The sequence below is a fragment of the Lissotriton helveticus genome, chromosome 5_1 (assembly GCF_964261635.1).
Source record: "Lissotriton helveticus chromosome 5_1, aLisHel1.1, whole genome shotgun sequence".
NCBI classification, from domain to species: domain Eukaryota; kingdom Metazoa; phylum Chordata; class Amphibia; order Caudata; family Salamandridae; genus Lissotriton; species Lissotriton helveticus.
This window is the reverse complement of record NC_136065.1, coordinates 1,567,253,443-1,567,268,929: the sequence shown is the minus strand read 5'-3', so window position 1 is coordinate 1,567,268,929 and position 15,487 is coordinate 1,567,253,443. Positions and strand designations below refer to the sequence as shown.

The 15,487-nt window shown below is 42.3% G+C and overlaps 1 protein-coding gene across 1 annotated transcript in view; it reads left to right on the top strand.

Annotated features, from left to right (window-relative positions):
* Positions 1-15,487, top strand: part of LOC144753705 (lumican-like) — a 190,855-nt gene that overhangs the window by 170,127 nt on the left and 5,241 nt on the right. Inside the window, exon 3 of the mRNA XM_078641299.1 lies at positions 7,022-7,339. Coding sequence (XP_078497425.1) covers positions 7,022-7,339 — 318 coding nt within the window. The remainder of the gene's footprint in view (positions 1-7,021; positions 7,340-15,487) is intronic.

Here is a 15,487-nt window from a genome sequence, read left to right as displayed (position 1 = left end):
ATTCATACCACTGTGGAACCCATCCTGGCTTTCCTGTGAAATGTCCACTCCTGAGCACCCCCAAGGTGAAGCCAGGCATCCAAGTGCTGCTGGGGCCATTGTGGAGATTAAGCAAGCTATTGCCCAGAGTCACAGAGTGGGACCCATGATTAGACTATGCACCGAGGTGAGAATTCTCAGGTCCAGGGAAATTGAGTCCAAGAGCCACCGAGGCGGGAATTGAACCCTGGTCCCGGGCCAGACCTCTGCATCAGGGTCTGCCGCTCTAACCATTGAGCCACACTTCTCCACGAGTGAGTTAGCTTTCATCCAAGTAACTAATGATTGAAGGAAGTTCTGATAAAGTTTCTGAAGAATGTGTCGAGGGCCTTTGACTTTGAAAATAATTTGTGTGTCGTCAGTATAGTCCTAAAAGACCAGGCTGAAAGATGCAGTGAGATTGGCCAAGGCAGCTACAGATAAAACAGGACCCCTGAGAGACATTGCAAACAATTGGTTTAGAAGTGGAGGGCCCTATCAGAAAGGAGGAGTACCACTCAAGCAGCATGCACCATTCCCCCCTCTGATCCAAACTTGTCTCATTGTGGTCAGTAAGATGTTATGGGAGTGAGAGTGCACAGGTGCTTGGTTTACAGTCTCTTATCTGATAGATATTTTTGAGTTGACTGAGACACCAAGGGACCTAGCAATAATACAACAATTCAATCTTCGTGAAGCCCATTTGGCTGCACAATAAAGACCAGGAATCAGTGACTGAAGTTAAGGAATGTTATGTCCAAATATTAGGCAGTTCAATATATATGCTTGTCAGGAGAATATTAAAGAGATACAAGATTACATGGCAAGCTGAAGTATCGTAGTTGGTTAAGTATCAGTAGGATAAGATACAGCCACAGCAATACAAAAACTAAGAATTAGACATAGGTGTTCCTTAAAGAAACTCTGTTTCTCTCTCCTAAACATGAATAAGTTCTAAAATTATCTAATTACGGTCCTAAGTTTAGAATAATGATGGTTTATAGAGTGTGGTCTTAAAGACATTCGGAATGCAAGAAAGTGTCAGCATAGTAAAGACTCCAGTAGAATTCTTAAAAAATTGGGAAAAGTGTTTAGCATGAATCTTCACACTTGCCAGAATAAAGGAAGCATAGAGGTCTGTATCCCTCAAAGTCTAAGGGAACCTACTCTGACTCCTAAGTATGTGAACATTAATTGAAAAAAACAGTTCAGCAACATTCATATCTCTTCCTGCCCTACCAGGAACCAATAATTTCACTCACATGGTGTACATTTGCAACATCATTTGAGTTTCCCATCCCACAGAACTTGGACAGTTACTCCAACTTTGAACATCCCCCCGTACCTGACATACGATGAAAATGAGGCTTCATCTGCTCATTAGGTCTTTATGTTTCTTACCAAGATTTCTCTTCTCAGACCCTATTGTCAATAAACTAATTCAGACAACAATACTCATTTCTCTAGCTAATGAAATCTTGAGAACGCACCTGCAAAAGAAAGAACATGCTGACCAAGCAGAGTACATTTCAAAATCAAGGCCTTTATTCAGGATAGCTTTAAATAAACATTTAATGTGCATTTCAATATATGATTATACATGCACACATGTAACTTTCAAAATAAATGCAAATGTGAAATAAAGAATGCATGTTTACTTATACAAAGCTAACTTGAAATATAAAACTTGAATAATGATAATCATTTAAAATGAACATTAGTGCACACATTTGTAAAGTTTCAGCTTCTCAATAGATACATTTCATAAATGTGTTTAAATGTTCACGTGCATTAATATTATTAAGGTACACAAATATAATCCAAAATACCGATGCATAATTGCAGAGTAATAACGTGTAATGTATGGAGTCTAATTTGCGCCACTCCAGGAGAGTGTGTCAAATGCAGCAGAGGAGTCAAGATGGATGAGAATGACCGGCCACCCTTCTCCGAGGTGAGCCTGATATTATTGGCGGCTGTAACTAAAACAATGTCAGTGCTATGATTTGAATCCAGACTGAAGCGGATTGAGCAGGATGCACGATTCAATGGAACTGTTAGTTGGAAGTGAGCACATTTTCTGTGAATTTAGCAAGCAATGGTAAAAGGGAAATGGAGGGATAATTAGCTAGCAGTGGGTGGTCCAACTAAACTTTTTGATTTAGACAGAAATAATATTGGCATTTTTCCAGGTTTAGAGCCCCGCTTGAGAGAGGCTAAATAGATGGCTTGAATATCAGGCATTATAGTCGGTCCAACACCCTGTACCACTTATGGAGATATGAGATCCAAGAGGGGCCAGAGGATATAGAGGTGAAATAAACCATAAACTCTTCTTGCGTGACTTTGGTCCAGCCAATTAATAAGACAGAACAAAGGTCAAAAGAGGACAAAGTAGAATTAAAACATGGGTTAATCGGATTCGAAATGTTATCCTGAAAGAAGTTAGAAAGGGCAGAGCAAAACATTTGAGAAATAGGATGGGAAGCAGAGAGAGTCAGGATAGGCTGAAGTTCCACAAGTTGAAACAATCTTCTGGGTGGGTTTTCAAGCCATGGTAATCCCTATATGGTAGTACCGCGATCTCCCTTTACACATTTATTGGCCATAGGTGCACAGCACATGTCTGCATAGGAGCTTAGCATTGGGGCAGTGTGTGTGTGTTCAAAGGCGCTCCAGTTTTTTACTCTGTCTTTTAGCATTATTAAATTCTTCATTGCACCAAGGCGCAGATGGAGTAAGACTATGAAAATATCATGGTTTTAGAGGAAGAATTTTTGTGAGTTACTAGTTCATTAATTGAAGTGATCTTTGCCAGAAAATGCTGGCCTTGTAGTTTTAGGAGGCTCGGAAATGGGAAATATTGAGTTTAGCCTGATTTCATGAAAGAATGGGTAATGAAGGTTGTGCTTTTTAAGGATAATTGATATTGGAAAATATTCCTTCATGGTTAGTTCAAGGATAGTCAACAACCTGGGCAAGACGTGCCAAATCTGGATGGGGAGACGTTGGTAGTGTGGGGCCGGAGAGACATTGCCTAGAGTGTGCTCTCCTGAGTGGGTAGAATAGTGAACTTGTGGGAAAAGATGCTAAGACTCACAAATGTCTTTAAATTCTTACTCCTGTAGGCCAGTAGGAATATCAGTGTGCTCATTAAAATTGCCCAGAATCGTAAGACTATTGGATTGGGCAAAATGAAGAGAAAGAGTTTCCTATAGAAAAAGCGGGAAACTATCACAGAGCAAAGATGTCTATAGACTCAGATACATTTTAGGGGGCACAGGTGGACGATTGATAGGATAAAGGCTAGAATTTCACAATCTTTGGGAGATAATATATTCCAATCCATCACAGTAAAAGAGGATTTGTATATAAGTGCAATACCACCTTCAGGGGGGTTAGTAGGAATGTGAGTGATGAATTAGGTAGCCTTGAGGAAAGACTAAGGCAATATCAGGTGCGGACTGGTTTGTAACCATTTTTCGGTAACAGCCATTATAACCAAATAAAAATCAATAGGTACGCACCTAAATTCAAGTGCACTTTGGCCAGGGCATACATTATTCAATGACACGCCAAATTATGAATGTTTTCCTTCAAAAGGAGAAGACTGTAAGAAAATGGTTTGGATGATCCTAAAATAGACTCGGGGAAGTAGGGAGGAGCAATAGGAAAACCATCATTAGGTGGAGTTATACAGGGAATTGATGGCAATTTTGCCGCATAGGGAAACAGTTCCAATCTGACTGGGTGAATCAAACTTAGAGGTGCATTGCACAGCATAAGAATATGATTGTGTGTCGCAGAGACACCATTGCACCATGGCGCAAAGGTGTCTCTGTGGCGAATGTAGGCTGATTTCAGTGCTGGCGCCAGGGAAAGGGCTGGAGAGTGCCATATTTCTGTAAATATGGCTCTCTCCTCCTCTTTCCTTTTCACACAGCGCAGCATTTGCGGCTGCTGCACTGCACTGCGTGAATAAGTGGTAGATCTGTCCAAAAGGGGCTTATTTACAAGCCCCTTGCGGGCAGGTGCGTCACTTTTTAAATGAGGGGAAAAAGTCACTCACTGGCGGCGCAAAGGGCTATTGACCTTCTAGATGCTTTTGTAACTGATTAAAGTGTGTGGTCCAATTGTTATTCTTCAGCTAGTTTCCTTTTTCTTCATTAACACATATGAGAGAGCAATGTATGAGTTCAGAATGTGTGCTTGCGGGAATCATTTTTAAAAACTATAACTTTAAATAAATGTCTCTCATTACAGTGAAATAATATGACGCACTAGGGTGAAACGTGCCCCGCACATTAAATACAATTTTTGGGGGTATTTTGAGGAGACAATGTTATTTTTACATGACGTATGTTGCAGAATTGACATGCCAAATATTTTAATTGCTCAGCTTGCAAAGCCTCACAAGACCCTTGGCTCAGCTCTCCTTGTTAATTTGTTGGCAACGTTTAATGCCGGGGGTTTATGAGAGGCTGTGTCCAGGTTCTAGGCAACAACATCACATTCTATCTATCAACCAAGAACAAGTAAGGTTACTCTGGTCCAATGTCCCTGCGCTTGCTCAAACCCATAGAGCCTTGTAAGAGGCATGGTTCAGGTTACATATGGTACCAAATGTTGAGGAGCATTTACACTGAAACACTTAGAGGCATATTTATGGGAAAGTCAAGCAACACAGTGCAGCAAGTCACATTGCTGCCCTGCGGGACTGAGAAAGGGCAGGAATGCGCTGTATTTGAATGTTTACAGCGTATTCCTGCCTCTAGCCTAGTGCTGGTGCTGTTTTGGCTGCCTAGCTCCAACACGGGTTCCCCTGCTCAATGGTGCAATGCTGCCTGCGTTGGATGCTCCAACGCAGGTTCCCTTGCACAATGGTGCAATGCTGCCTGTTGTGGATGCTCCAACGCAGGTTCCCTTGCACAATGGTACAATGCTGCCTGCGTTGGATGCTCCAACGCAGGTTCCCTTGCACAATGGTGCAATGCTGCCTGCGTTGGATGCTCCAACACAGGTTCCCTTGCACAATGGTGCAATGCTGCCTGCGTTGGATGCTCCAACGCAGGTTCCCTTGCACAATGGTGCAATGCTGCCTGCGTTGGATGCTCCAACGCAGGTTCCATTGCACAATGGTGCAATGCTGCCTGCGTTGGATGCTCCAACACAGGTTCCCTTGCACAATGGTGCAAGGATGCCTGCGTTGGATGCAGGATTGTTTTTGTGCAGGAAGGGGCACCATCCTGCACAAAACCAATCCCCTGAGGCATATTCCTCCTTTTATTTGTGCTACAAAATACAGCACACATGGAAAGAGAAAGCAAAGATGAGTAATAAAGATATTCCTCCCCTGGGAAGGCGGAGCATTTTGGCGCATTCCCATGTTTACCAGTTCTGGTAAATCTGGGAATGCGTCAAAATCTATGGGAGTTGCTTTTGAACATCCACAGAACGCCCATGGAACGCATTCCCAGGGCAGAGTAACGCAGCACAGCCATTGCGTTACTCCATATTGATGAAGCCACTCAGGGCCACGCAAAGTGACCTTCCGTGGCTTCATAAATCTCATTTTTGAGTTGCGTCGCGCATGCACCACGCCTCATGAGGCAAGTGCGACACAACTGTGCACATAAATGTGGCACTTATTACATTCTAGCACATTTTCGACGAATACAGTTTATTTTGATTTTAACTTCTTTTCATATACTGCTTTGAAACCACACTTTAAAAAGGATTCACATTTCTAAGCAGATCCATAAAGCAGAATTCCACTGTTTCCAAAATTAATCCATCATAAATCATATCAATTTTTGCCCACGTTTATACCCATCCTTACAGCCCAATATATCCTCATTTGGCCCTTCTTCATTATTTGAGAGGTTATTCCAATTTAATTGATTACATCTCAACTCTAGGATTTCCTCAAACGTTCTTAAGTTGGTAGTCCCATCCATCGAATGAGTCCTTTGCTTCATAAACAATTTTGAATTAATCATCAGATTTTCCAATTATGACCATTATATTTAGACAGTCATCAGCATGAATCAAAAAATCTGAGCTCGAGTATCTGACAAGGAGCCCACACGTGTTTTGGGGTGTGCTGCAGCTCCTTCAGGGCTCGCTTACAGCCTAGTAAACAACATATTTTACATCCTACGTTACTCAAATAATCATATAATGAACACCTTTGAGCCATCCACAATATATTAAGCTATGATGAAATAGGGACATTTCAAAAACGAATCCATACCATATGCTGGGTAAGTATTGGCAGACAATCCCAGAAACCCCTCCTATTTTAAAAGCTCGACCACAATACCATACAAAGCTACATTTCAAACTTACATGTAGAAAGTTCTCCCCAACTTAATATAATAAAGGAGCATGTTTACCGTAATTATGTAATGTTTTTCAACCAGATCAATTCCAATTACCAACTAGATGTGGTAAGAGTTGAAAGAGAAAAAAAATCATCTAATAAAGGAGTCCCGTTTGTAATTGTCTTTTCAAGTTTTGTGGTAAGCACCTAGGTGTCCCTTATATTGAACTGCCCACTATATTGTTAACAGTTAAGGTTTTCCTCTGAATCCTAATATACCACAAGGGTTCCCAAAATTATATCTTGTCTCCCCCAATAGGAGTGCACTACAAATACTCTTTCTGTGGAAAAACACTACTTCAGCCCAATCAAATGCTGAACATCTTGTGACCAACATGTGGGTAGGGCCAAAGCTCCTCTCAGTAGTGATTCTTCACGCTCCTTTTTTAGCGATCCCATAAGGTCAGGTGACAGCTGTGCTGTCTAGCCAGACCAGTGGCCCTCTCTATCTGCCTCCTGGTCTCTCAGGTGTACTTTGGTCCTTCGGTGGAGGGAGCCTGTACTCCCAGTGAGACTCCATGATCATTGAAGATATTTTCCTATCGTATGAGCACATTTTCTCCCCTTCCATCAGTTTTCCAATAAGAATCCTCATGTTGTCCCTTTTCTTTCTCTTTTCAGATCTGAAGTCCCTGAACCTCCTGGATGTGAGTCAGAACCGGTTCCATGAATTCCCACGCCGCATACCATCCTCGGTGCAACAGCTCTACCTCTCCAACAACTCACTCTCAGACCTTCCTGCAGACTCTTTTGAGTCCTTCAAAGACTTGCGCTACCTGCGGCTTTCACACAATAACCTGAGTGACGAGACTGTGCCAGTGGCGGCCTACAACCTATCCTCACTGGTGGAGCTAGACCTTGCTTACAACCGGTTCCTGGGGGTCCCATGGGTGCCGCAGAGCCTGCAGTACCTCTACCTGGAGGGGAATCAGATCCAAGGTGAGGAGGATGAGGGCACAGCTTGGGCAGGACACTGCATTCCTTCCTCTTTCAGAAAAGATGGGTGGATGAAAGGATGGATTAATGAGTGGGTGAAAGGATTATTGGATGAAATAATGTGTGGGTGTGTGGGTGAAAGATGTGTTGGGTGAAAGGATAGATGGGTGGGTAAAAGGATACATGGATGGGTGAGTGAAAGTGAAGGTATGGGTAGGTGAAACTTGACTATTGCAGTCACGCTCTGACTATTGCACTTCTCTGTACCTAAATATCAATAAAGCCACTGTAAATAATATTCAGAATGTGGCTGCTGGTCTAGTCCTGGGCGTTACAAAACGTCTGTCCATCAGAGAGGGGGCATTCGCTCCCTTCACTGGCTGCTGGTCAGAGCATGTGACTTCTTAAGACCTTAGTCTAGTTCACACTGCTTTCCGCCCTCAGGGGCCGTTGCACTTGAGAACGGCCTTCTACTGGTATATTCCCAATAGACAGCTGAGGTCTGCCTCTATTAGAAAGGTGGAAATACCTGGATTTTGAATAGCCAAGTCGGGTGGAGGGGTGTTCGGGTCACTGCTGCTAAGTTGCGGAATGCACTAACCACTCACATTGCAAGTCTTTCTTCCCATACTGCCTTTCACAAGCAGTTGAAAACCTGGCTTTTCTCCCTTCCGTAGTGGATAGGTTTGGCCTCCTCTCTTGTTGCTCTTACTCTTTGCTGTTGATTTGACACCGTTGGGTATAATGTGCTCTATAACGTTTCAAAAATTCAAAGGATTGATGGGTAGGTGGGTGGAAGCATGCATGAGAGAAAGGATGGGTGGATGAGTGGGTGAAAGAATAAGGGGATAAAATGATGGATGGTTGAGTGGGTGGAAGGATGGGGGTGGGTGAAAGGATGAATGATGGGAGGGTGAAAGGATGGGTGGGTGGGTGAGTGAGTGAGTGAAAATATGGATGGGTGGGTAAAAGGATGGGTAGATGAAAGGATGGGAGAGTAAATGGAATCTGAGATGACAAAAGAGTGAATGGGTGAGTGAACCAATGGCAAAGTAACTGTAAATTAGAGGCTGGATGATGTATGAAAGAATTAAGGAGTAAATGGAAATCTGAGAGAAGGAAGAATAAATGGAAATCTGAGCGTATCGATGGATGAGTGGGTGAAAGGATGGCAAAGTAAATGAAAAGTTGAGAGGATGGCTGCATGGCATAGCATATGGAAATCTAAGAGGGTGGATTGATTGCAAAGTATATGGAAATCTGAGAGGATGGATGGATGATAGATGGGTAGATGAATGGATAGGCAAAATGGTCACTTGATGGATGAAAGCCTTTATAGATGGATGTGATAGTCAAATGATTGGCGGATGCATGGATGGATTAATGCATAGATGATGGATGTATGAACAGAGGGATGGATGGAAGGGACAATGGATCATTGGAATGGTGAGAGATTGAATGATGGGTGACAGAATGGATTGATGACAGAATACAAAGGTACAATGGTAGAATCAGTGAATGGATGGGAGGATGAAAGGATGAATGTATAGATGCTTGGCTGGAAGAGGCAAGGGAGCTCTTCTATGGAGTTGGGCTCACTTGCTTGGTGCCATCAGAGTTTGGTTCAAAGAGGGGGAATTTTAATTTTCTGGCGACTCCCTTATCCCAAAGTGTTTCCAAGATATATTGTAGTCATGTGTGAATGGTGTTAAAGTAGTAATGGTTTGGGGTTAAGAGTAAAAGGGTGGGCTTGGGGTAGAGGTGAAAGATATCAAATTAAAGCTTTGGGGAGTAGGGTTGAGAGTTCGATGTATAAGGGTTAATCATTAAGGGGTTTGACATTAAGCTGTTAGGAGTTAAGGGTTAGGGGCATATAATTAATGATATAGATAGGGGTTACAGGTATAGGTTTAGCCATTTTAGACATAGGTTTGTTTAATTTAAGGTGTGTTTATGAATATTATAGTTATTTTTAGGCATCTGAACCACAAAAAATGGAAGAGTTTGTTTCGAGAGTAAAACTGAACAGTTAATATCAATGAAATATGCTTCAGTTTTGAAGTGATGCAAGTAGAAGGGTTAAAACAAACTGATACTATTTTTCAGCAAACATAAAATCGAATTAACAACCTACAGCTTTATTGGCCTCAGTCCTTCACCCTCAGTCTTTATGTCATAATCCCTCTGTGCTTCAGACTTGTGCTCATGTACAGCACTTATCTGCTGAAGCCACAACCATTCTGCCATATAGGTTTCAGAGGCTTCTATCCATTACCGTTGTATGCCTCTGTCCTTCACCCCTGTGAGCCCCAGATCTACTCCTTTAACCCCTCCCATGCGCCCGCGATTTTGGGGAAGTGCGGCACTTCCGCAAAACGGGCGGAGCTGCGTCGGCCATTGGCAGCACCAGCGAGGTAGCGTTGCCGTCGGCCAATGGCCGACAGCAGCATGGAAGGGGTTAAAGACCTTGTCATTCCCTTTGTAGATTCCAGATCTTCTCCTGTGTAGCCTCAGATGTATCCTTACACATGTAGGCTGCAAGCCTTCAGTCTTGCAAATATGTTGAAACAAAAAAAGCCTGGATTTGGGGTTTTCAGGAAGCACCCTACCTGCGTATTGGGTGCAGGATGCATGTAGTTTCCAGCATTCAAGTAGGTTCAACAGTCCACCCCCTGTAGATTTTTTTAACCCTTCGCAGGTGTAGGACTCACTCTCGTCTGATATACTATTCAGTCTGAGCACCCAGGGCCAGATTTACTAATGATTTGCACCAGGTTTGTGTTACAAAAGTGACACAAACCCTGCGCAAAGTGTTGGAGTGGGATTTACTACCTAACGCACACCAAGATTCGCATTGGAAAGTTCTACAAAGTAACGCTGAGCTGTGCGACCCCTCTCACCCTCCCTCTTCTCTACACCACCCCAACCACTCCACTGGCCTCCCATCTACCACTTTACCGGCTACCAACTCCCCTAACTCACAACTAAAGAACAATGCATCCTTGCTCAACTTCCTCCCCGTCACAGAGCTAGAAGTTCTCAAAATAATTGGCAATCTTAAACACACAAAAGACCCTGTACCCTCCAATCTTGTCCCCACCCTTAAACACATCATCGCCCCATTCTGGACAAAAATTATCAACACCTCTCTCTCCACGGGCTGTGTCCCCACCTCCCTTCAACTTGGTCAAATCTCACCCATAATTAAAAATTCAAATGCTGACCCAAATGACCTAAACAATCTCCGCCCTATCACCAACCTCCCCCTTCTCTTAAAGGTCCTTGAAAAATGTGTCCTACTACAACTTGACAAACACATCGAAAACTTTAACCTACTCGACTCCCTTCAGTCTGGCTTCAGGAGAGGCTGAACACCGAAACGGCAATGCTCAATGTCATTGATGACATCCATCAATCACTTGATAATGGCGAGACCTCCCTTCTTATCCTCCTTGATCTCTCCGCAGCGTTAGATACAGTCAACCATTCTCAATGTTCTTATGACCCGTTTCGGCCTTAGCGACACTGCCCTCAAATGGTTCACCTCATACCTTCAACACCGAACTCAGCAAATAAAAATTAACAATTGTCTCTCTAACCCCTCTCCTGTCTCCCTTGGCGTCCCCCAAGGTTCTATCCTCTCCCCTTCCCTCTTTAACCTCTTTATGAACCCCCTCACTCTCATTCTTAAACAAGCAGGCATCAACTACCACCTTTAAACTGATGACACCCAAATATAGATTAAAACTCATGCTGACATCTTACACCTGTACAACTCCCTTCACAAGATTCAATCCTGGTTCCAGTCAAATCATCTCAAACTAAACCCAAATAAAACTGAAATCATCCTCTTCGCCCCTAAAAAGAACCATCTCCCCATTCAATCGTGGATCTCAGACCTTAACGCACTGAACTGCTCACTCACACTGTCCAACTCCGTCAAATCTCTTAGCATTACTATCGACAACACCATCACCCTTAACGTTCACATCAAAAACTCTGCCAAAGGAGCCCTCTTCACTCTCCGTCACCTCAAGAAAATCAAACCATTCTTACCCATTGATGATTTTAAACTTGCAGTTCAATCACTGGTTCTTTCACGTATTGACTATGGCAACGCCATCCTCAACGGAATCCCCAAGGTCCACCTTGCTCCTATTAAAGCTGTGCTCAACCTTGCAGCCAGGCTCATCACAGACTGCAAACGCTTTGATCATATCTCCCCAGCTCTCAAATCGCTTAAATGGCTCCCTGTCGAAGGTAGATCAAATTACAAAACGGCCTGCATTACTCATACTTGTTATTATGCTTTTTATACCATGTTTGCCTCATTCTATCCTGATCATGTAAAGCGCTCTGATACCTCTGGGTCTAGCCAGCGTTATATAAAACTTTAAATAAATAAATAAATACTTGCGTCACCAGGGCATTCCCTGTGTAGTACACAGGCATTCTTATGCACCCACCCATGGGTTTTGATGCAAAATGTTAATATTGAAAAATACGATGTCGATGTACAACATGATATATGTACATATAATAACGAACTTGAATCTCCATTGTTAAATTGACCGGATATGACTTCCCCCTCAACTCTAAGTCTAATACGTGGTGAAGCAAGCCCTGTAACCTAGGCCTGGAGCAACCGCTTGACAGATCACAGGTAGGGTGGGACAGATAGCCCTAGACCAGCGTGCAAACAGGCAAACCCAGATCAATACCACAGAGAGGCAGCGACACCATAATGGTCTCAGGAGATTGGCCCCAATAAAACACGTTTGTCTGGAGGGGCGCACATTCAAATTAACTCTAAGTTAGGAACACACAAATAATCAGAACACAGCATGCACACTACACGCAGTGATCACACGCTCCCTATGCCAGACATCTGGACATGTACCCACTCGCCTTGCATTTTATCCACGCAAGCCCACCTGCACTTCTTATCAAGCAACCAGATTTATAGTCTCATGACTAGGCCCAGATTTTGGCTTCAAAAGAATGTATAAATCGTTTTATGATGCTTCATGTAATGTATAAAATAACGGTCAAAACCAATGTGCCTTGAGACAGTCTTCAGACCCAGACTCTGTTGCCTGCTCTCATGGCCGCTGCGTTACATTAAACTAACTGCTCCTATTTTGCCAAACTCCTCTTGTCTCTCATTTTTTCAAGTTAAATTTATATTTGAGTAACAAAACCACTGTTTACTAACATGCGTAGGCAGGAATGAGCCCCAAAACCTGATGCCTACTCGAGGCAGGTGTAACTAGTAGAAATCTTTTAACTTGTCCAACTTTGGATGTGTGGTACATTTCAAAGCACATATACAAAGTAAGAAAAGTCTTAAAGGAAAGTTTTGTTCTGAAAGATCCAGTACAAAACCTAAGCTGTAGAGAACGCACTCAAGGGTGTGTGCTATGACACTCAACAGCCATAGTGCACCAGAGCTGGGGAGGGAAAATTGGGCCATATTTTAGTAGATATGAGACATTTTCATTTCATGAAGCTTTATTCGGTTCAAATAGATGACCATAAAAGCACAGCAAAGTACAACATGTTAAACAAAGAGGTAACGCTATTAATACATAATTCATAACGTCATGTCAGTTAAAAAGTAATTATTTACACTGAAGAATAACATATCTAATCGATTGATTAAAATTTTTAAAAAATCATACTTTTCCTAGCATTGATGCACTGATTTAAGAACGTCGCAGTGTAAAAACAGATGTCAGCTGATTCTAAGTTAAAAATTAAATTCATAGCTTTTGCAACTGTGCATACTCCGTATTTAACAAGTATAGGTTTCAAAAAAGCAATACGAAAGTGCGTATACAGTTTGCAAAAACAACAGAAGGTGTACAGTACTCTGGGTGGATACATTATCACACCTACACGGCCCAGACGGATGATTCTTAATATTGGGATGGGCTACCAAACAATGGGCCAAACCGAATCGGAGCCTAGTTAATACAAATTTGTGAGAGTTCCTAGTTACCTTCCACTGTAATATATCTGTTATAAAAAATAACAGTAGACAGAGATCCGGCTGCAATTGCCCGCTTTCTTCCCATAAATGTTAAGAAGGTAATTTTCATATCGAATTTAGAGATCATAGATGCTGCTCCGGGATCATCTAAAAGATTAAGGTTAAAAATGTCTGAGAAACAGACAACAACATATTTTATCCAGGGGATATTTTGATATTTATCCAGGCGTAAACAATCCTCAGAGATAGATCTATTAAATTGCTTATCATCCTCAAGCCAAATAGACCGCCAAGTCATCAGAGGCCTAAGGTGTAATAGATCAGCTAAGTGATTGGCTGCTAACTCTCGATGAGTTAACTCAGTCGAGGCTGACATGGGCAAACAAAGGAGTCTTTTGAAAAATTAATTTTCCTCCAGCTGTAATTCTAAAACATTGCAATGACCCCATACACCTGCCCCATACAGTGCTATGGTGGTACATCTAGCCTGGTAAATTTTGAACATATCCCTTGTTCGACGATCCCCAATCTTAGCAGCAAATCTATAAATACCATGGGCATTTTTTGCCATTTTATTCCGGATATTAGTAAATTCATTTTTCCATTTCCTATCATTTGAAAAAGTAATACCTAGGTAACAAAATGTTTGCACCTGTTGCACCTTCTCTCTATCTATAAAAAAAGTATTTAAAACTCTAGCTTTAGCTTTAGCTCCACAGGTCATGGTGTAAGTCTTCCCTTTATTAATTACCAATTTTCTATCTTTAATAAAGGAAGAAAAACTGTCCATTAATCGGTGCAGTCCCACCGGGGTTCTAGACAATAAAACAGCGTCATCGGCGTATAATAACACCGGCACTGGTACACCATTGATCTGGGGTGCATCAGCATTAACTTTTTTTAAATGACATTGATTTCATTAATAAATAAAATAAATAAGAGGGGAGCCAAAACGCAGCCCTGTCTGATTCCTCTTCTGACACAAAATTTTTGGGTGCATTCTCCTCTAGTACCAAAGCGCACACAGGTATTCAACTTCTCATATAGCCTAGCCAAAAAGAAGATTATGCCCTCGGGTGCGCCTAGTTTCAACAACGTTGGCCGCAGTAGAGCATGATCTACCATATCAAAAGCGCTACTCAGGTCTGCAAAACAGAGGTAAATTGAGCCTGGTTTGGCTTCAGTGTACTTCCCGATCAAAAGATCAAGGTTAACACATTGATCGAGCGTACCACGGCCTTTTCTAAAACCAAACTGGCTATCAGCTAATATACCATTCTGCTCAGCCGAATCCTCCAATCTTACAAGCATAACTCTACTCATCACCTTGACTGATGAGTCAAGGAGTGATATTGGGCGATAATTTTTTGCGTCAGACCTCGTGCCCTTTTTATAAATTGGTACTATGATCGATTCGCCCCAGGTTGCAGGGGGCTCAGAACACACAGCTGCATTAAAAACAGTTGTAAGAAGGGGTCCCCATACTTCTGGGGCAGCCTTATAAACGTCTATAGGAACCCCATCGGGGCCCTGGGCTTTCCCTCCTTTACTGTTACGTATTCCGCATTCAACTTCCTGGACAGAAATATCTAGTGGCACGACCGCCCACTGATTTAAACAAATCTCTGTTGGTTTATCGGGATCAAAAATATAAGAGAAATGGGAAATCCACCCTTCACTTGATACATTAGATGTTATCTCTGGTGTTTTGTCTTCTTTTAGGAAGGGGGAATTAAATAGGGTAAAATAGGGTACAGTTTGAGAGTTTGGCTGCTTGGTTAAGGCAATCCCAAGCCAATTGCTGTAATTCGCATTTCCTCAATTGGAGCACACGCTTATACTCCATTCTCAAATTAGTTATTACATTTTTGTCCCTTTGCTTCTCCCCTAACGCGTTTAAGTGTGGTTAGTGCAGCAGTACATTGATGGTTGAACCAACCCGGTCCACTCCTACATCGTCTGCTGTTACTTCCGGTAAATTTGGCATCAATCGCTCTATTGATTACATTAAAAAGTAATAAGATTCTTTCGGGGTCAAATCTATTTTCTAGAAAAAACAATGTTCGGCAGGCTCTCCTTAATTATAGAACTAGATAGTTCATTAGCCTTTTTTCCTGCCCATCTTAGCCTGACCCCATTTGTCCTATGAAGTTCCACAT